Source organism: Rissa tridactyla, chromosome 2 (assembly GCF_028500815.1).
Source record: "Rissa tridactyla isolate bRisTri1 chromosome 2, bRisTri1.patW.cur.20221130, whole genome shotgun sequence".
NCBI lineage: Eukaryota > Metazoa > Chordata > Aves > Charadriiformes > Laridae > Rissa > Rissa tridactyla.
In genome coordinates, this window is record NC_071467.1 from 139652212 (window position 1) to 139674714 (window position 22503).

The 22503-nt window shown below is 37.5% G+C and overlaps 1 protein-coding gene across 1 annotated transcript in view; it reads left to right on the top strand.

Annotated features, from left to right (window-relative positions):
- COL28A1 (collagen type XXVIII alpha 1 chain) overlaps nucleotides 1–22503 on the top strand; it is a 70828-nt gene that overhangs the window by 8744 nt on the left and 39581 nt on the right. The window contains exons 11-19 of the mRNA XM_054192968.1: nucleotides 2306–2350; nucleotides 5379–5432; nucleotides 14424–14492; nucleotides 15957–16025; nucleotides 17250–17318; nucleotides 18271–18339; nucleotides 19923–19991; nucleotides 20691–20759; nucleotides 21813–21881. Coding sequence (XP_054048943.1) covers nucleotides 2306–2350; nucleotides 5379–5432; nucleotides 14424–14492; nucleotides 15957–16025; nucleotides 17250–17318; nucleotides 18271–18339; nucleotides 19923–19991; nucleotides 20691–20759; nucleotides 21813–21881 — 582 coding nt within the window. The remainder of the gene's footprint in view (nucleotides 1–2305; nucleotides 2351–5378; nucleotides 5433–14423; nucleotides 14493–15956; nucleotides 16026–17249; nucleotides 17319–18270; nucleotides 18340–19922; nucleotides 19992–20690; nucleotides 20760–21812; nucleotides 21882–22503) is intronic.

The window sequence follows — 22503 nt, forward strand, 5'->3', positions numbered from 1 at the left end:
ACACTCTGAAAGATGGGAGGATAATGTACTCCTGAGTGACATAATCATGTATCTTGAGTTCATGTTTACAGTTCTTTACTGTGAAGGTGGTGAGGCACTGGAACAGGTTGCCCAGAGAAGTTGTGGATGCCCCATCCCTGGGAGTGTTCAAGGCCAGGCTGGATGGGGCTTTGAGCAGCCTGGTCTAGTGGGAGGTGTCCCTGCCCATGGCAGGGGGTTGGAACTAGGTGGTCTTTAAGGTCCCCTCTAACGTGAACCATTCTATGATTCTATGATTCTGTGATTCTATGTAAGCAGGTTTGTATGAGTGCTACAAAACAGTGATTTATAATTAGAGTTATTAAGTACTACCAACTAGATTGCAATTGGTCATTCTATTAAAGCGCATTTCTTCAGTTTTAACAACCTTTATCAAAGACCAACTTGAATATTTTGTGCTTCCTGGAACCTGTTATTTGATGATGAATTTCAGGTAGGAATAAGGCAATATTCAAAGCGCCAGTATTTGTCACAAATTAAAAAGGGCATTATACTACAATAATCTAAAGGCTGAGAATACCTTGTGAGATGCTGGGGTTCAAAATGGCAGCGAGTCAGAAAAGGCTGAAGTATCAATGAAAAAGAAGAAAAGGTTGCATCTCTCAGAGGAATAAAGAAAGATCATAACTTCTTTATCCAGGCAATATGTGAGAAATAGCACAAGGTTATGTGAAATGTCTACTAACATAAACGGAAGCTGTTCGGAAGCTGTTCAGAAGCTGCCAAAGAACATCATCAAAGCAGCCAAGAAATATGGATGTAGAAAACATATGGCAGGGTTGCTGGAAATTTACTTGTTTCATTTCTGTTGAGGACAGTGATGAAAAAAAAAGTTTGACATCTGCAGAGGTTCAGAGATTATAATGGATTATGGACTTCAAGAATTTAGTGAACAAATGAGAATTACAGTCACTTCCAGAATTCCCAGCTTCACATTTACAAATGCAGAAGATAGAACAAAATGATTATTTTGGTTTTTTTGATGCTGGACAAAATCATCAAAAACAGAACATACATGGCCGAATGTGAGAGAAGTAAATTCAATATTCTGAGGTGGATCTTTAACTGCAGTGATGGATATTGAAGCATAATTGGCAGTAGTGTTGTCTGATTTGAAAGCGTTCCACTTTTCCGCTGCTGCTTTCCAATCTCACTAATCAGACTGAGTCCATCAGAGGTTTTGGTGCTGTGAATATGAGTTTCTTCAAAAGCTGTTCAAGCTTGACATTCGGACAGTTTGTGTTTGGCTTTGAAATCAAAACTGTTTCCAATCATATGTGTGTATTCTACCACAAGCAGCTATCATCATATCAGCAGATTGCTGTTTGTGCCATCCATTGCTTGTGTAGTTTTGTAAGGGGGATAGAACTGAGTGGAGTTACCTGCTCTCTCTGGTGGCTGCCAGGGAGTAGAGAATTGTTAAAAAATTCCATATGTGAATCTGTAGGGGAAGGCAGTTGGTGGAGTGTGGCTGCGTAGGTATCACTGCTAAATTTGTCAAGGCTATTAGAAGTTGAAAATGTGATGTATGCCTTGAAAAATGCAGCAGTCTTCCTGTGCCTCTGTGTGTGGAGATGTTGGTAATTAGAAGAAAGAGAAAGAAAAGACCAATACTTTATTTGCTCAAAGCCATTTTTGCTTTAGAAATAAATTATAACTGAATATTGAGTCAACTGGAAGTGAAATTCCATAGAATATGCATTCTGGTGACCAATGTAAAAACAGTGCAGCAGAAAGATTTATGAACAATTTGGGTGGCAGTAAATGGTAAGAACTCATGAAGTGGAGAAATGACAGGTAACGGGAAAAAATTTTACTTTCTTTGCATGCATTTTTAAATGTTTTTTGTGAACTCTTAGTGTGATTCTGCCATGCTACTGATCGGCAGTTTGAGTTCGTGAGACAAAGTTACCTGAAGTTGTTCTGGTATAAGTACTACAGCATTTTTTTAAGAATTTTGTATCTAATATACTTCTAGAAATTGAATTTAAAGACCTGTAGCAAATAACAACTAGTTAATCAAATAGCTAAGGAGTTAAGTAGCCATCCACAATGTTTGTTATATGTGAAAGGTATTTTAACCAAATATTGAGGATGGAACGTAACAGGCAATTACTGAATACAGGATGAGAACAACAGTACTCTGGAGAGAGAATAAACTCCCTAGAAAATGCTTGAACAGAGATATGAGACATGTAGACTGCGGTTTTCAATCCTTTAAAGCAATTTCCTATTAATCTGATAATTGAATCTTATTCTTCCTCAGGGTTTGGAAGGTCCTTTTGGCCCTAGGGGACCTCGGGGACCTCAGGTAAGGGAACTAAAAGCTACCAAATGGAAAGAAAACACATTATAGTCTGTAAGTTTCTCCTACATACAACCTGTCAGCTCTGTGGAGAGCAGCACATTTGGTGCGTAAGACTCCAAGACAGCAGAATCTGGCAAATCTTTGTCTTTGGGGAATAATTTTCAAAGAAAAAATCTTTGCTGCTGCTGCTGCTTAAAGCTGCTCAAAGGTGTGTGTCCCATTTGGGCTTCCCAACCACAGAGCTCTCTCCTACCGGTAGAGTGTAATCATGCCCTCTCGTACCCCTGCTTGCTAAATTCCTCTTATATTACAGGACAGCATCCACCTGTATCTTGGAAATCTGTACGCGGTCCTTCTGAAATATAAGGCAGCCAGAAAGATTGAAATTTGTTGGAGAGACTGAAATGTGTAGTAATTATTTAAAAACCTGAGAAATGAGTCAGACAAAGCCTCAGTGTTATTAGGAGCAGAGATTGTTACCACTCTCAGATCAGTGATCATGTATTTGTTACCTGTGCAGAAGTCCAGATCATCCTCTTCTCTCTTTGTAGTTGCTGAAAACGACCATTGCTGTCTTTTTGTTTCTTACAACCTGTGTAATTTCTATTAAAAATTTGGTACTAGACATGTAAAAACAGCTGCTGTATGGAGCAGAGATCTCAACAAGTTATACCAGTCTCCTAGTAGATCCATAGGTGATGTGGAATGGTGACGGCCAGCACTTGCCCACTCACTTCTCTACAGAGCCTGTTTCTGAGTTATATGAAAGAAAACATAATGGGGGCATAACAGGGTAACAGAAATTTATTACATGGTGTTAAGATGTGAACATTTCGTCTTAAGTGTCATTTTCTGTTTTTAAATTATATTTTTCTGCTTTCCTTTTGCTTGGCAATGGACATGCAATAAAGCTACAGATTTATTAACTTGTTATTTGATGCTCCAGTCATTCTGACTTGTTAGCAATTAGTAAAGATGTGATCTGTGCCCCAAAAGATGACGATTATTTATTCTTGTTTAGTAAAAAATGGAAACACATGAGTCTAAGGGATTTTGGCCAATTTTGACAGGAATTAATGAGAAAATCATATCACCAGAATTTCTCTACATAAATTCAACTCACGAGGCAATATATGTTCACTTTTGCACACTCTGTAAAATACTAGCTGCTGTTGCAAGTCTATAAATTCTCGTACAATGACATAACCTGAGTATTTTAAGGCAAATATTCTTTTCTTTTCATATACAGCATCACTGCAGCTACCCCTACATCATCCCAGCTTTGAACTTAATGCTACATATCATCATATTGTACAATGGTCTATATTCAGTTTAGGTTTGAAAGGCTCATTCAAAAAAAAAAAATCCTAGCTACTGGAGAACAGAAACAGATAAATGTTCCACTATACAAGAGGACTAATCAATGGTTACAAGGATTTACTGTAATTCTGAGCTGTGAGAACTAAGTAATTACCATGGGAACCTGCTTAATGACTGAAAGGAAGATAGCATGCAACAAGCTTGAGAATGATTTATCTCAACTTACGTATTTATATTAACAGATTATACTATGCATTTGTATTAGTGCACCCTGCCTCAAGCACATTGCCTTTTTACCTCTGTGACGTTTGTCCATCTCACATCATGATCATAATTTTTTCCTTGGGAAGAATAGCTTCTAAAAATGTGATTTTTCAAAGTCTGTTTTGGAAATGCTTTTCAAGTACTAAGAGATTTTAAAGAAATATTTTACTCCTTTATATGACACCAAGATACTAAGAGAATGAAGTAGAGTTTGCTTCTTTTGAAACAAACAAAACTAAAAGATTCCTTTTAGTAAATAGTATGCAATTAAAGTGCATAAAACAAGGAGTAAGGCCATATAACTGTGAGTTTGTGCACAATACAATGCTCGGGAAGTCACTGTACTCTTATGAGACAGTTATTCCCTAGTTTGTAAAGTTATGATTTGAGCATAATTTGGAACACTAACTATATTAATTTCATTCAGTTTTCCCCCCAATATTTGATATGTGGTTGTATAACTGTTGCTTAGGTGTGTGATTTCATTTTTGCACGGTTTGTGCAAAAGCTGCAAAAGGAAAGGAGAGGATAATAAATATTTTTTTTTCTGCCTGGAAATCCATGGGATACAAAATCACAGATATTCCAAAATTTGCATATCTGTGAGCCAAAATCCAATATTTTGGAGGATTTACTATAGCTATTAATGATGGCAGCCAAAAGGGATTATTTTTGTTTCTTTTGGGATAGTCATGGGTTTCCTGTAGTTTGTCGTACTTAAGAAAGGGAATGAACACGCTCCGAGCACATTTTTGCATCAGCAATGAAACAATACATTTAGATTTGGGCCAGTTTGTGGCCCAAAATGCTATTTATAAGCATAAAGTTATCCATATTTGACCCAGCATTTGTACCACTACGAAAAACTATAATTTTGTGGCATTACTCTTTTGATAACTCATGATTTATTTTTTTCTCCAGTCACTTGAAAAACTTTGTGAGGCTTCCACTTCATTTTGATTGTCAGCTCTGTTGGTGGTAGTTGCAGCAACGTTGACCAATCTGACCCAACTGGGTAGCCCAGCCCATGCCAGAGGGATGTTCACTAACTCACAAGTCAATGAACTGGAGGGTTTCAGTAAGAGTTAAAGCTTTAACACCAGACTTAGGTGTCACAATGTGACAGTTTAGTTTATTTGCTTGGGAACAAGGAAGAATATGAAAATACGGCAAAGTCAGGAGCAGGAGGAGAAAGAAATGGAAAGCTTCAGATAAAACAGATGCAATTCACATGGAGTAGTAAAATACCCTTTCTGCCAGCGCTGGTTATTGAATATTAACTGCATTCAATGTGTTGGGCACTTCACAGGATATAATGAAGAAAACTTTTGTCCTTTAGAGCTTAGCATTGCGCTATGTTTTACTGTACCCAGTTCAGGCCAAATTCAAAAGAAACTTTACAGGCCTCTTCAAAGGCAACTCATTCTATACTTTGACTTTTGTATAGGGTATCAGTGGACCTCCAGGTGAGCCAGGCCCAAAAGGCATTCAAGGAAGCAAGGTAAGATGCAGTTGTATATGTGTAGATGTTGTTTATACAGGGAGAGAGGATGCAGAAACTATGTAGAATCTTCATACTCTACAATCCTTTTTCCTCAGTAACTTTTTGTTAGTGGTGTCCTTTACACAGCAATTACGTACATCACCTGCTTGGTTCACCATAGTGTCGTCATGTTATAAAAGCTTTGCATCGTTGGCATGTTCAGCTCATTCTCCATCTGGGTCTCTGAGCCCAGCCGTCAGAGCTTGGGAGAACATTTTGTAGGGCCACAATAGGGTGCTATCAAGGACCTGCTGAGACCCACAACAGTTAGGTTGGAATTTAAATCACCTGAATATGTGTCTTGTCTTCTGTCATCACTTAGGAAGTTTTTTCTAAAATATTTTTCACAAAAATGCTGCGTGTTTAGAGATTTGAAGGAATCCTAGATGGCGGTTATAAAATCTTTATGTTGTGTTTTTAAAGTCATTTTTAATTGCTTGTATACTGTAAAAACTCAAGACTGAAATTGGTAGAGGTGTAAGATTTGATGATGATTAATGCCCTAGTTATATTTAAAATAGATTATTTAGAGTTATTGAATACAGCTTGTCAAGAGAAATCAGATGGATAAAGTGTCTGGTTTGCAAATCTTTGGGAAACTGTGTGAATGCAGTTGTCTCACCCATGGGACAGCCGTTAACATTATTTGGTATAGAAAGGTCTTTCACGTATCAGTTTGAAAATGTAGGGTCTAATGACAAAGACTTTCTACCACAGGATTATGGATAGCCTAGTTAATACAATGCCATATCTAAGTTATACACAGCAACTAAATTCATACAAAGCAATTTGCCAAAGATGCAATATTTAAATGCTCATGTTTTGTTTCTTAGGCAACAATTTCATTTGAAGATTCACAGAATTAAATTTAGATATGAGAAATGTTTACGGTAGGAAGTTTGGAATACTGGCATCCATCATGATTTTCCTTTTCCTGACAAATGCTTTTTCATACTTCATATTTCTTCATCTTCTCAACAAAATGTGTGATTAGGAAAGCTGCTACAGAATATTTCAGAATTGGAGAAAGAAAGAGGATGATGGGTCTGAAAGAAACTATTCATACATGTGGTGGAAAAGTCATGCCTCTCTTCAGCACAGCAAATGACAGTAATTTTTTTTATCCATCATTTTCACACTGATGAGTCCAAGATAGTACTACCAGATACTTTTATTATACACTAAACCGTATTGGTTGAATGTCATTTGTCCTTCTGTCAGTCTCTTCACACACTTTCATGTCTGTAAAATACGTGCAGCTCTCTCTACAATACATCTACCTGGATTTATGGTCTCTTGTTGTACTTTAGCTGCAGATTTTCAGTATGAATAAGAAAGAAAGTTCCCTCCTTTTTCAGCTTCCAACTCTGCAACCTGCTGTCTAAAGCCTATAGTTGAGGTTTTTCCAGGCTCAGACATCTAGCATAAAAATATTGTCAGACAAGTTTAATTAATACGCCTAGGTAATTATATTTTAAGAGTATAGCAGAAACATATATATGTTTAGAGGTTATCTCTTGTCCATACCTAGTGCCAAAGCTAACCTTTGGCATTTTGGAGCTTGTTTGAGATGAGTGAAAAATTTTAAATGATCAGTACAGATAATCAGTGGTTGTTTACAGCTTAATAAACACCCATTCAGCTAGTAAAGGTCAAGGTCTTTTTTGGTTCAGACACATAGCAATCTTTCCAATATCTTTTGTCCTTACAGAAGGATTATTCAGTTGGTCTTTTAAAATTAGTTTTCATGACACATAATACAATATCTCTGAAAACTGGCAGTTATTTATAATGGTCTTGGATAAAATAAATAAGTCTATTCTTAGTGCAGTTCCTTATATCCGTGGCCTTTCCATGCTAATACTTTCTGCTTTTTGAGCTGAACTAGTGACTTCACCCTGGTTTAGCAGAGCTAAAGGCAGATGCATGCCATTAGTATCGATGTGACATAACGCAGAACACCGCCGCTGAACACTTTTATTCATTGTTAGTGGGCCATGTTGAGGTTTGAAAGAGGAGATTCAGTTCCTCAAAATATAAACACCAGATCAAGCTCAGCCTACAGATGTTTTGGGTCTCATTTGGGAAGTCTACAGTTCCCTCATATGTCTGGCCAGCTCAGTCCATCCCACGTCTCTGTACGGCAGTGCTGTATCCGTTCTCTTGCTTTGCAGTGCCAGGCAACAGACAGAGCTGGGAACAGTGTCATCTGTGTGCTGTCTGGGTGCCACTGGCTCTGGCAGCCTCCAGCAGGAGAGGGTTGGTGGCATTGCAGCTTCAACTAATTTAATTTGACTTGTCTGAAGCAAGGTAGCATGGAGTCCAGAAACATCGTCCAACAAATTACTTAAGAGAACTTTTCATACCTTACTTATCCAGTTATTCATATGCATTTTCTTATTCTGTCTTGAGCTGCTGGGTAATCTATCAGTGTGAAGTCTTACTGGCTGCACAGTACTCTACTCCCATCCCTTTTCGTGGTATTGCCTTACCATATTGCCAGTAATGATTTGAATCTCCCTCAAAGTCCTGCTGCCTGCATTCACCAGCTTTCCACTGTCTACAACACAAGCTCAGCCAACTTGTTTCCATGTAGACGTCTAAGCTTAGGAGTGATCTTATGGAGCTGAATCACGTCCTTAACCTCTTAAAGTCTTTCTAATGCATGTCACAATAAGTCCTTGTCTTTAGTAACCTCCTTAATACACAAGCAAACTTTATGACTTTTCTTTTACCCTCTTTTCAAGTCATGTATGAATGCGTCGAACAACCTATATCCTATACAGAATGCAGCTCAGCCTGGCATTAACTAAGACCACTTTTTTTCTATTAAGCAAAGTTTAAAAAAGGTTTTCTCTATTTGCGTTTCTGCAAAGTTATAACATCTCAAAAACACCTAAATAGTTTTATTGCCATATATACAAACCTTCTCCATAAAGAAGCTGAGGCATTTAAAATGGCAAATTTGAACTCTGCTTCTGTAAAAATAAAAACACATGTTAGCTCATCTTCCGTTACTATTAATTTACATGACTAAATATATTTCCATTTAACCAAATGCTGAACTTGCATGTTAACAGTAAACATACATTACAGTATAAAACAAAATAACTTTAAGAGAAAAACATTAGAGTAACAGGACATTTCACTCAAATACAGTTAGGAGTTGGGAACTGGCTATTTTCATTGTGTACCTCCTGTCTTCTGAAGCAGTCATCTTGGTCCCGAAGCACGTCCTGAGCAAAGGACCAGGATTATTCTGTTTGTTTTCTGGTTTACTGAGTTTCTATTGCCTATTGGCAATATTTCCATAGAAAGACGTTAAATTTACAAAAGAAAAATTATATTGTTAAAGTCAAATTCATGTTATTTTCTCTTTCTCACTAACTTAAAATATCAAGAAAAAACACCATTCGCAGCTGTGCTTTATATTTTCTTAGGCGTTTGCTTCACTTTAAGGCATTCTTCATCAGCCACCACATATTATCTGCACTGTAGCATAAAACAAAAACTTGAATCCAGGTGTACCATATACCTCATTCCACTATAAAACACGTAAAGACAATTATAAAAACCCCATAGGAAAAAATTTTGTAGTTCTTTTAAGTTATCACACACAATTAATTGATTGAATTTGCAGAACATCAATTTATAACCCTGGGTCTAAGGTAGTGACATTCAACTCTTGTCAAACTGCAGCTTGTAGGAGCAAGGAACTAGCAAAGATCCTTGCTTAGGTTCTACATATCTCTTAACTGCATTGGTTAATACAGTAAAATAGTGTCCTAACGGGCTACTGCATTTACTTTTGTTGGATTTATTTCGTACGACATATATTACGTGGTTATGTTCTCAATAGAAGACAGGAAAACAGGAAAAAACAGGAAAAATGCAAATACTCTTAACACAAAAGGACTTCATGCATCCTGGTTTCCTCTCTAAAAAGGAAATGGAATCACCATGATTTTTTTGGAAAATTGAGTTCTAACAATTAATAGAATGACTTTTATTTTGGTCAAGCAAATTTATCATCCCTAAGCTTCTGCTGCATACATTTTTGCAAAGCTGAAGTATCTCATTGGGGTCAGCAATGTAAAATGTGCAAATCAGCTTTCCCCTAGTATTCTTGGTGTTGGATAAAAATTGAATTTTCAACATGCATATGTCTATTAATTTATTCAAAAGAGTAGGCATTGTTTTGTCTTTTTCAATGAATTTATTCAAAAATACTTAACTAATATTTATTAAAAAAACCCGCTAAAAACGTATTTTATACAATAACACCAGTAAGGTTCTGTAAGACTGTTGCGGATTATAAATTTGGGGTATAAAATCAGGAAGTGGGCATGACCTGTGTTCCGCTCATAAAGAAGTGGTGACCAGGGAGTACTTGTGGTTATCATTTCAGAAGTGTTAGTGGGTTTGTTTGTTTAAACTCTTAGACCAGCTACGAGAAATAAAGTACACATTCCTAGAAACCATGATATATTCATGGAAAGACTGAAAACAACACATTCTTAAAAGCCACTGCAATAGTTGGAGTCTCTGGAAAATTTCACATGCAAGATTCTGAATTAGAGTCTGAAGTTGCGTGAACAGATGTGTATTCAAACTGTTAAGGAAACAGTTAAGTTTGAATGTGGGTATTCAAAGGAGTTATTCCCATAAAAATATCTTGGGATAATCCTGTGAAAAATCCATCATTGCATATTTCCCTGAAAATATGTCCCTGGGTGAACTGCTAAGGGATGCTGCTGCTTCTATGATGACATAAATTCTTTCCTTACTGATGTGGCAAGTTACATCTTTCCCAGGAGACTGAAAAATCCAATTTCCCTGTAAAGAAGTATAATTCCTAGGTACCTCAACTAGCTTAGAAACACAGAATATCAACAGTATCTGTTAAAATAACTATATCTACTTCCACTGTTGTTGCCAGTGTTTACTTTAAAGATAAACTCATTGTATTTGAAAGATTATTTTTTACTATAGCTTAATCATTATCGCATTATAGACTGAAATATGGAGTCTTTATGTCTCTTACAGTATATGTGTGCTTTCTTAAAAGTGAAGACATTATTTATATAGACATTAACTGGTACTCATCATGACATAACAAATTATTTGGGGGGGTGGGGGGTATACTGTAAAGTATGTTCCAAGCTTAAACTGGTACAGTTTTAATACGTAAAAATACTAAGCTCAGATCAAGTGTAATTTTCCTTCCCATTCCTCTAGCTGATATTAGATGCCACCTGAAGGAAAATCCCCATACAGAGAGAAAAAAAAGGAATTTGAACAGAGTGTTAGACAAAGAAAATAATGACAAAGAAGCTACTTTGAAAAGCAGACTTTTCCTTCTATGTGTAGAGATAATGATGTTACTGTCAGCACTTTATGGTTTTAATAAATTCCGCACTATCTGTAGCACCAAGACTATAGAAGATAAAAGCCAGGCTTACTACTAGTGATATGGAGTTTGAAATATGTAGTCTTTAAAATAGACTGAATAGTTTAAGTTTCCAAGTTTTGCGTGTTGTCTGGTAGAAGGTGGGGATTCTTTCTCCATTAATATGCAGGCATCCTCTGCTATCAGTGAGTAAGCATTCAACAGAACAAAATTTTCACAGTACCCTACATGGTTTTTACCATAAGGGCTATTTACGCTGCCTACACCAGTACCTACTCATACAGTTGCCACAAGGCAGATTACATGACACCGGTCATTGGAAAGAAAACTGTGTAATGTTTTTATCATGGTTAAAAAAAGAGCTTTTGGAAAAACATTAACTTCAGTGGGACTCCCATCTGCATTCAAGGCAGCGCATATATTAGCATAGCTCTAGCATGTGGGGGAACTTGCGAAGGAGTGAATGATTTGTGATAGGAAGCATCCCTTGGAGTTGCTTTCCTTGGGAAGTTCCGCCAGGGGCTGTCAGAAATAGATACAAAACACGATGTCCATTTGGATGACAGGACAAAAAATTTGGCAGACACTTTCCAAACACAACAAAAGGGGTTGGTTTGTTGTTTCAGCTGAGAGATGAGCCTGTATTTATCAAGTGTTGTTTTGCTGAATGGAACAAGTTTCTGCACCATTTCAAAGGTTTGGTTTTGATCAATGGAACTAACGAACTTAGTGGTGTTTGCTGTGCCCAGAGTAGCCTACTTACACATAGTGGTGCTGCATGCTGCTGAATAGATTATTTTTTTAATATATTTTCAATTTTATATATCTTTTGCATTCATTCTCTGGGGCATGCTAATACATCATGGCAGAACAGGGATCCCAGGCTGCCTTCTCTGTGAAAGAAATGAGGACTGTGAATTTGAACAGCTAATATTTAGCAAGCTGCCTGGCCTTACAGCAGCCTGTATCTATTTCTTTCTCACTGAGGCACCTCTTCCTTGAAGTGGGGAAGTCCATCCCTAACCAGGCTGTCTCCAGGCCCTGAAGCTACATGCAGCTGTATCTGTTAGTGTTGCTGGTCAAGTGAAGAGCTGTTGAAGTAAGAGTTGGTGGCGAGGTAAGGGAGCCTATAAGCTGTAAGGCAAAGATTCTTGGGCACCTGGCTGGTGTACTTGGCTTTTCTTCCAAAACCCATGTTTGTGCATCTTGACCAGCTTTGCAAGAAGCACAGCTGTGGGTAAAAGTGGCAGAAGTATTTCTGTCCTTAAGGGATTGTCTATGCATGGAAATTTCCTTGCAAAACTTTCCACTGAAACCTTAATACAACAGTTTTACTTGTATAACTCCCGTGGGGATGATTTTGCCCTGGAAGCAGCGCACACCACGGGGCTGGATGTGTGTAACTACAGCACTGTGGCTCTGCTGGTGCCATTCTGCCAGTGCACTTCCATATACTGATGCACAATCAGAAGCTGAACTTCCATGGGCGCTTAGATGTTTGTGACCTGTTGGCATGGATGAAATTCAGTAGCCTAAATTACTACCATTGGAAATGAAATGGAGGCTTCTAAGTCACTAAAAAGCCTTCTGAAAATGTTGCTTTTACTATACATTATTTTCTAAATAAATAGTATAAAACATACTTCCCCTGCTTCTTGTCTAAACAGAATGAGCCAAAAAGCCCTGAAAATCAGCTAACTTGGCTTAAAGGACAACAGTACTTAAAACAGAGAGTTTGTAAAGAGAATTAAAGAGGAGACAAGTACGAGCTTTGGTTGTATTATTCTTGGCCTTCCTGAAATTTCCTGCTGATGGGAAACAATAAAAATGATTTTTGATAAGCTGATTTTAGAAGGACAGTTTGTTCAATGCCAAATTAATCCCATGGAGGAACTGGAAGTCTAGAAGATGGGCCATCTGAGGATTTGTTGTTGTTGTCATCGTTGTCGGTTGATCAGTTTCAGAAAAACACAGGAGCTAAAAAACAGCTATGGACAAAAAGGGTCAATTTCTTATGGGCTTTATATAAGTAAAAATTGCATCATTAATGATAATCTGGATGCACATCAACGGATTTGTGACTCTGATCCAAAGCCTTAATGAAAATATTATTAGGAAGCCCAAACAATAAAGTCTACCTTGGAATACAGTAAACTTCTTTGCTGTATTCTGTATTTTGGCAACATCTGCATGCATAGAATCCACATTAAAGCAATGTCAGTGTTGCTAATACCCTGTCAGTGTTATGTGGAAATATATGTGCTATTCTGCTGAGTGATACCAGCTTTCTCTGATTTTTCTCTGCCTTTTAAGAAATACCTCCTAACAATGCTGTATTAATTTATAGATTATGAAGGCGTGCTATAAAATCTTGTATTTTGAATCAGCATTAAATTTCATAGCTGCTCTTCAGATTATCATATTGTCCTGTAATGGAATGAATTTAGGACTGTGCATCAAGTTCCGCTTTATTCTAGGTTTAAAGCTGCAGTAGTGGCACTCCAAGTGTGTAGTTATCAGAAATTAAGCTTCAAGGGTAATCTGTTTATTTACTTTCACTGTATATTCCCATTCCTGCATTTTAGCTTCATTCTTTGGCCGATTGCAAACTGGTAGATTTCTGGAGAAATACCTGGCTTTGACATTTTTTACACTTCCATTGACCTCTCAAGTGCAAAAATTTCATTGAAAGGTTTCAGAACTCAACATGGACCTGTTGGAGCGGGTCCAGAGGAGGGCCACGAAGATGATGCAAGGGCTGGAGCACCTCTCCTATGAGGACAGGCTGAGAGAGTTGGGGTTGTTCAGCCTGGAGAAGAGAAGGCTCCGGGGATGTCCCTGCTTGCTGCAGGGGGGTTGGACTAGATGACCTTTAAAGGTCCCTTCCAGCCCAACACATTCTATGATTCTAGAATTCTATGATTCTGTATAAAATTTCTAGGTATATACAAAGTTTCAATGCCGCCAAATATTAATACCTCCCCCAAAATAAACACTTTTTAATAAAAAGCCTTTTTAATAATCATGTGACTATGTTGGCTTTGTTAGAAGCATATTAAACATGCAAGAGAATGAGGAGCTGCAGTCAAAAATAGCAGTAGGAACAACAGTTGTGATATGCAGATGTTGTTATGGGGAAGAACCTTGAGGGCAATATTTAATTTCCAAATGCCTGTCTTTCTAGCACGAAAGAAGCTGAGGAAGCACCATATTATTGGGGATGGATATTATTGGATAAAGTCAGGACCAAAGATACGACAAAGAAGAAATATATTTTTTATCTGTCATGATGCGTATGAATGGATTTGTAACATTATTATCTATTCCAGCAACTTGTATGGCCAGGGTATTGACCCTACTCCTAATCTAAACATTTATCTTTAAGACAGGGGGTTTGGGTTTTTGGGTTTTTTTGGTGTGGTTTGTTTTTTTTTCACTTTAAAAACATTCCTAAATAAGGCTGTGGAAAGACACTCTGGTGGAATTTGCTTAAGGTTCCATTTGCATTATTAGTTTCTTTCCATTTTTTTTTCCTTTAGGGAGAGCAAGGCCCTTTAGGTCCCTATGGTCCTCCAGGACTCCCTGGTGTTGGAGAGCCAGGACCCAAGGTAACTCTCAGTAATATGTCTGTTAAAGTGCTAACTGTGGGCAGTCATTTTTTGGATGAAAGTTCTCACCTGCCGTTTTACCAAACTCAGACTCTTACCATCTAAATGTAAAACTGATACGATATTGACATTTTTTTTGTATTTGCATAGGATGGAGATAACAGACCTGCCTTTCCAGCAACTCTGAGTTTTTATTGTGATCCCATTGATACAAGAGAAGTCAGAAATAATGCCATTTAAATGGAGGTTAAATACGTGAGATCATTTTCAAGCACTAATGAATAAACCATACTTCAAGGCATAGATATACATCTCAGTCACTGTGATACACAGTCAAGTGACAGATTTACCTTGTTATTTCTTCACTAGGGAACAGATATAGGTTATAAAATTCTTTCACTCATGCAGCATTTAATTCCTCCATCTTATTTTATTGCAAAAGACTAGAAGGTGGAATCCAGTCTTGCTAATTTGGAAAAGCCATGTCTGCCTATGCTGGGCAGCCAGATCTCCTTTTGAAAAACTGCAAAAGCATCTACATAGGGAACATGACTACGTAGACTCAAACAAGAAGTCAAAATTGGGCAGAACTAGATCTCACCCTAGTTCTTCTGGCTGCTAAGTCTTTGCTGTTGCTTTATGCCATTCATTTCCCTCTTTTTTTGGACCCAAGTGCCAGTGTCTAAAATACCTGCATTTTTTTGCATTTACTGCTCTAATTTGTACATTCATTGAACTCCTGCCTATTTTCTGTGCAGTGAGGCAGACCCCAGAACATAGAGACGGGTTATATAGCTCAGAAACTAGTAATTTGCCATGTAAAAGGAACAACACTGGATCGTTCCAGAAGGGAAAACAGTTTATGGAGAAGGAATGTCACTCCTAATCTCTGTACTACTCTGGGGAGAGATAAAAGTCCTCTGTGCTCTTATCCTTGAAGCACATAGTCCTCAGTAAACTGGAGGACTTGTGAAGGTTATGACACCTTATAAATAGAAGATACAGAAACTATGCAGTTCCTGGAGTTCCCATGCAATCCCATACTCCACTGAAGCAGGCTTCAATTCAATTCGAGTGCCTAGATAGAGGCTACAGTCAGATTCCTCACACCTGGGGATTCCCGCTTCATGCTTGGGTTGTACTGCAACCAAATTTAGCCTGACTTCTCTCCCTCATCCCTGTCAACTCTCGGGCCCCACACTTTTAAGCAATTACCCCTATGATAACAACCCTTTGCTGTTGGCGTAAGGGCTGGAATGTGATCTAGTGCTAAGCATTAATTGAAAAATACTTTCAGCTGTTTCTAAATTGTTATTTATGCTTTCTTTTTACATCAGGAGATGTTACACATTTGATTTCAGACCTTTCTGATGACGTCATTGAGTCATCTATATGTAAATGTTATGCTTTTCGAAAGTATTGAGTTGAATTAGGAATGAACTTTCTAATGTTCTTTTTCACAAGGGTGCTCAAGGTCGAGAAGGTAAAATCGGACTCCCAGGACCTCCTGGAATTGGTGAACCAGGATTACCTGTAAGTCAGTGATATATGCATTAGAAGTGGAAATATAATAAAATAAGTCTTAGTGTAACTGATTGACAGCAGCTATATTGGCTACTGATTCCATGAACCACCTTGTACCTAGTCGGGAGCCATAGAAGTGTGTTTGGCTGTGATGGCCCAGTAATTGCATGTGGCTTGCCCAAGTAAGAGAATAAAGCCATGTCCAAATAAGTTTTGGGGAAATAAAAAATTGCTTGGTCCATGTGAGCAGGATTGCAGTATCCAGTTTTCAGAAAGACAGAGCATTGTATATAAATAGCTGTACCCCTACTTGTTTGAGTTGAGGATGATCTTTAAAAATTGTATAAAATCAAATTTTAAGAAGATGAAAATCCAAGAGCTGAGACATTCCTCAACTCCTGTGTGTAATTTGGATTACATCAAAGACAAAGACGCTAATTACATGCTTTTAATTATATATTTATCTTCTGAATTACAGAACTTTAGCAAGCTTTTTGTAACGTTAAGTTAGTGCTTGCTGGCTGCTGTTTTTTCCTGAAATGCATAAAATGTATGGTTTTCCTGTGTATTTCATAAAAAATCTCAAAGATTGTTAATTAAGAAGCCGTGAATGTGGATGTTAGATTCATTCTAGTAGTATTTTTGAAAATCACTTTGTAGTTGTAAAAATCTATTTTTCTCATAAAAAATGTAGAAACTTTTTGCTTTATCAAGATCATCCTTAAAAACTCTTTATTAGCTTTAAATAATGAGAGCTGAATTTTGTGGAAGAACAGAAAGTATTACAAAAATAATTGTTTCTGTACTCGTTTAAAACAAAATTGTCATTCTCTAATTTTGTATGTTTAAACTGCCATTTTGTATGATAAAAACCCTATGTTCAGATTAATGCTTTTCATTATGATAACCATGAAATTATAGGGAATAAATTTCATAGTGGTAAATGTATTTATTACAAATTAACCTACAAGTTCATTTGAGTTTTAAGGATACCGTTTTTAGACATTAATTATGTAATTCACACCATTTCAGCATTAGCTTATTCTAATCTAAATGCTCCAATTAAGGGTTGCTACACTTCATTTCATTGCCTGGACTCCGCCAGCTGTTACAGAAGCATTTGTATTTACCAGTGTCATAAGAGTTGCAAAAAACTGTACTACAAGTTAGACAAAATGTCAATAAAAAATGGGCTTGCTGACATAGTCTGAATATATATTTATTTTCTTACAGGGACCACCTGGCCCTGATGGTCCACCAGGTGAGAAAGGTCTACCAGGAGAGGGCATTCAAGGCCAAAAGGTAGTTTTGTGGAAATTACTCTTTTAACATTGTGGGCCAGATTTGCAGTAGTGTCTAAGTTATTTAAGGTCACTGATCATTCCGCTGGTATAAAACATCATCCGATGGACCTTGGTCTTCTGAATCATTGTGCTCTCTGAATGTCCTTCTGAGTTCAGAACTCTGTCAAGATAATTACAAAAAAAGTTGTACAGTCTCTCTAACATTAGTAAATTAACGATTCTCTTATTTATGTGTTTAATAAGATACCTTATTTTAGTAGCATTAATGAGATAAATTGTGTTCTGAAAGACTACTTAGTTATTTATGTTCTGTATTGGAAGAAAACATTCAGAAACTGTTTTCATTCTGTCTTACCATTTTGGGAAACTTACCATTTTGGAAAAAAGAAGGGCTTGTATGTGTCTCTGTGGACAGTTATCTCATTAAGGCCACTTGCTAGATTAATATATGTGAACATTCCTTTTTTTAAAAATAAGTACAAACAAGCAAGGATTTATGATTAAGTCACAACTGGGCTTCCCATCAAAATGTGTCCCTCTTTTTTAGTAGCCTCAAGATTCTCTAGAGCCTTGAACTACTAAGCAAAGAAGATTTTTCTCCCTTTTATGGAAAATATGTTAGTCATGTCCTTGCACCAGGTTTTGAACTGCTCTCTCTGACTAATGAACATATTATTGCATTTTCAAAATGTAGCTTCCTTCTTCCTAGTATTTAATTTTCTCCTTTTGAAGCCCTGTGTTCAACAACACAACAAACACAGATGAAGCATATTATGAGTTGTAACTGAATTGCTTTTCTCTAATACTGATAATTCTATTGACTGTTTTTCTTGTTTGTTTGTGAAGGAATGCTTTGTTCCTCATTGTCCACATTGTGATGACCAGTTTATCTGGGATGGTGTTCTTTATAATTTCCCAAATACAGTTACAGAACTGTCACATATTTCTAGGGTGAAAAAGGCTCTGAAGGTGTAGCTGGTCCTCCTGGACTGCCAGGTCAACAAATCAAAGGTGACAAGGTGAGGCACAGAGTATTTTTCTAATTATATCTACAGTTAACTATATTTACAGTTAAGTTAATGATGAATTATTCACACAGTATCACAACAATGCAAAGGTATTTTTTACCTGGAATCTGAGGAACTATGCTACACTGTTCCATGCAGCTCCATAGGCTGCACTCATCTATACAAGCAGCTGAGCCTGTTAATGTTAACTGAGAGCACTAAGGACTGTATTCAATGCAGCTGGGAGTATGAGGGAAGAAAGGGACTTTTTTCCTCCTAAATTTATTTCAGAAATATTGTATATTAAATATTTTAAATTTCATTTAAATATTATTTTTTTTAAAAAAGTAAAAAATCGCTTGAGTCATCTAATCTAATGGACCTGGAACAGGCAAAGGAACACTCTGGCTTTTGAAATTTGTTTGCTTTTTCTTACCCAGTCCCCGAAAGAGGGATCCAAACAATTTTAGTTCCCTTGGCCTGATGAGATTCCAGCCTGTATCTTGTGCATCCCCAGAGGGTGGCTGAGGCAACATGCCCAGATGCCCTATAGAGCAGAGGTAGTGATTCCAGATCTTCCTTCTCATGATTTAGTGCCATAGCCCTCGTCCTACTCCCTGTTGTTTTCCTTTCCTTCTGTCCCCATGACTCCTGCTCTCCTCATTGCCCAACACTCAACTTCAGAGAGAGGAGGGGACAGCATGCCCATCCAAAATCGTTGGCAGCTTAGTCAGTAGGGAGCGCTTCGTGGATGTGGAAAGTTTAACTTGAACTAACTCATCTCACTGCCCAGTCAAATGGCTCTCCAGAATCTTCAGAGCAACCGGTGTGGTGTGGTGTGGTCTGATTTGGCCTGTCTGTGAGAGGTACGCTTGGGGAGCGCCTGCCAGACCATCTTGCTTGAGGCCTTAGAGGGAGATGAGCCATCTTATTCCCATGTCTGTGTAGTAAAAAAGCAGCAATGGCCAGGACAGTAAGCATATGGGACCATTTCAGTAAATAAGTGTTTCTGGTGTAAGCAAAACTAATTATTTTTTGTTTTCTAAGGACAAATGTCACACATCCTTGACACCTTCATGTGTCTGTGCCACTTCCAATAGCCACATGACTTCCCCAGATTCCTCTGTTCCCATAATTCCCTCTGCCATAATTCCTTTGTTCCCTCCCCAAGTGCTGTACAATACTGTTACGATACCACGTGACAAAGATTTTTCAAAAATGCTCTCTAGCTGCTCTGTTTACACTTACAAGTTTTTCTTCTGAGTGTTGTGCAAGAAACTGGGTATATTTCCGTACAAGAAAATCTTTAAAATGAATCTCAGTGTGTAAATATAAGCTTCTAATAATAAGGTTACAGCTGTGATCCTCTAATGTTATAAATGAGGTAGAGTTTGTAGGTAGGAAGGGGTATTATTTTTATAAGATCGATTGCCATAGGCAGACTTTCAAGTATTCCAAACACGTTTAACGCAAATAGAAGCCGCAAACTTTGAGATAATACAGCTTGGGGACTGTTGCTCTGTGTTTAGTTTAAATACGTTAATCAGCTAGCACAGACTATTACGATTTAGCTCTTGGGATTACTTTTTGTATAGGGTGAACAAGGCCAAGTAGGACCACAGGGCCCAGCAGGACCACCAGGAATAGGCAATCCAGGAAGCCAGGTAGGTCTACATTTTGAACATGTAATGAGTGTTTGCATGTAGATTTCATTTTATACTTTTGATGTGAAAACAGCAAAAATCTCACAGTGATTTTTCATTTTTAAAAGTATCGCACTAATCGATAGGCAAAGATCGTAAATTCCAGCTGATTTGAATGGTCTTAAAATCAAGCAATCAGAAATTTGGTCTGATCTGCGTAATAATTTGTGTAGGAGATAAATCAGATGCATTGCTTGGAGGATGATGTATTATAGATAGAGTTTCACAAGATAAGAATCCACTACTTCTGGATTTCACGCTCTTTGAAGCTTGAACACTGCCTTTAACAGTTGGATACAGAAAAACTAAAACATCCCACAAGATCTTTTAGTTTTTGGTTTTTTGTAAAGAAGATAAGAGTTCATGCTTCCACCATACTATCCCAATGAATCAGGGCTTACATGCAGATGCTGAGACACTTCCCATTTGTTTTCTCCCTAAACACTAATTGTCATTATACTTGGATACGTCAGTAAAATTGACAGGATGGTGACAAAGGAAAAATAAAATAAAGATCTCAGAACTAAGCCTGAGTCCAGGCAAGCAACTTGTTTTCTTTTAAAGATAAGATGAAGTCATGATTAATTGAAAGACGGACATGCGGTGAATTTCAGATGTGGAAGAGTATTATGCACTAACTGATTTGTTTTGCTTTGTTAGGGTATACAGGGTCCACAAGGAAACCCTGGGGCAAAAGGATCTAAAGGTTTTGGTCTGCCAGGTCCAAAGGTAATGACTCAGATATTATTTTTTAAAAATACCACCAGCAAGAAACAACAAGCAATTTTTCTTTGCCAGGCTTTTCAAGAGTGCGTTTGATGAGATGAAGATGTAACTCTCCATTGGAGACAACAATTCACTTTTGGATCTTTGAGGGAAAATCACCCATGTTATGAAGGTGTTCCCCAAATGGAGCATACAGCTTCTGCTTAGCATCAGCACTTGTAAATGTGGATTTTAGGTTCTAAATTAACAGAAATTTATAAACAAAGTATCTTTCAGACATATTTATATCAAATGAGTTTGGTGCCACATACACATTGTGTTCAAATAAAGCATTTTACCAAGCAACTTAGCTGTAAACCAGAGATGATTTTGAGACTTAAGGCCAGTCCCACCACACCTTCAGCCTGTCCTTTAGCCTTCCATGATCATTATGAGAAAGAACCAAAACCATAGACAGAAATACTGGGAGAGAAAAAAGTGCTTGAGAGTACTTAGTAGCTGACACTGCACCACAGAAGAAGGAAAAGTAGGAAGAGAACAGGAAAGTGGGGTAAACAATTACTGCTGTCAAAGCCCAAGCCTCAAGTGATACACTGTCAGGTGATCACCATAAGAGGAGAAAAAGGGAATTGCTGGAAGGAAGAATCATGAGGGTAAAACTTTCTCTTAAACAGTTCTGATTTTTCTTTATTTGGACTCACTTTTCATCAGTGGCCAAAGAGTTTTTGATATGGTGGTACAAAGTAAAAAATAAAATGTATTAAAACAAAAGGAGGAAGTAGGAATGATTCACTTAGACTTTCTGCCTACTGCAAGGTTAAATAAAATGCGGTCCTACAAGTTACTGAGGTTTTTAAAGAACAGGATTTTCCAGTTGAAAACTGCTTTAGCTGAAAACTTGACCACTTACTTAGAATCATAGAATATCTCAAGTTGGAAGGGACCGTAAAGATCATCAAGTCCATTTCTACATGTAAAGCAGTTAGTGAAATAGTGCAAGTAATGAATGAAGCTAAATTGTGTTCCTCTGTTAAACAAAAGACCTTTTGTTACTAGGGTCAACCAGGTGAACCTGGACAAAAAGGAGAACCAGGACTTCCAGGAACTGGCGTACGAGGACTTAAAGTGAGCCTGTTTTCATTTTTAACTGCTCCTTACAGGGTCTTCTAATTCTTTGACTAAGTAGAATGTTTTTTTGGTATAAATTATCTATGATCAAAATAAGAAGGAATTTCAGTGACAGATATTCACTTAACTTCACAGTTTTAGCTTTTAAACTCAACATGCTGTGCTAGAGCTCCCACCCTTTCTCCTAAAATCATTATTGCAGGCATAACTGGAACAGAGTTTTCCCCCACCTTTTCTAAGCTAGTGAGGTATTTCCAAAGCCTGTTGGAAACATTACTACCTCTGTTCTTCTGCAATGATTTGGGAAAAAAAACAGACTGTGTGACAGCAACAGTCATACTGCCCATACATTAGAAGAGCAGTTCAACACTTAAAACTTTAACTTCAGCTGCCATTTTGAAGACCGTATACCATGTCCTTAATGATTTAAGTAGGGCTTCCAAAATCTTGGGTAAGGTGACACAGGCATCTTGGTTTTGGTGGTTCTTCCCAGGATTGTGGAAGAAGCGCTTGCCAGGACTAGTTCCTACAGGGACTATCCTATGGAGAGTTTCAACTCTTTGTGGCAAGTCTTAAAAGTAATGCCTAGACCAGTTTATACAACCAGCGAGGTATTAGT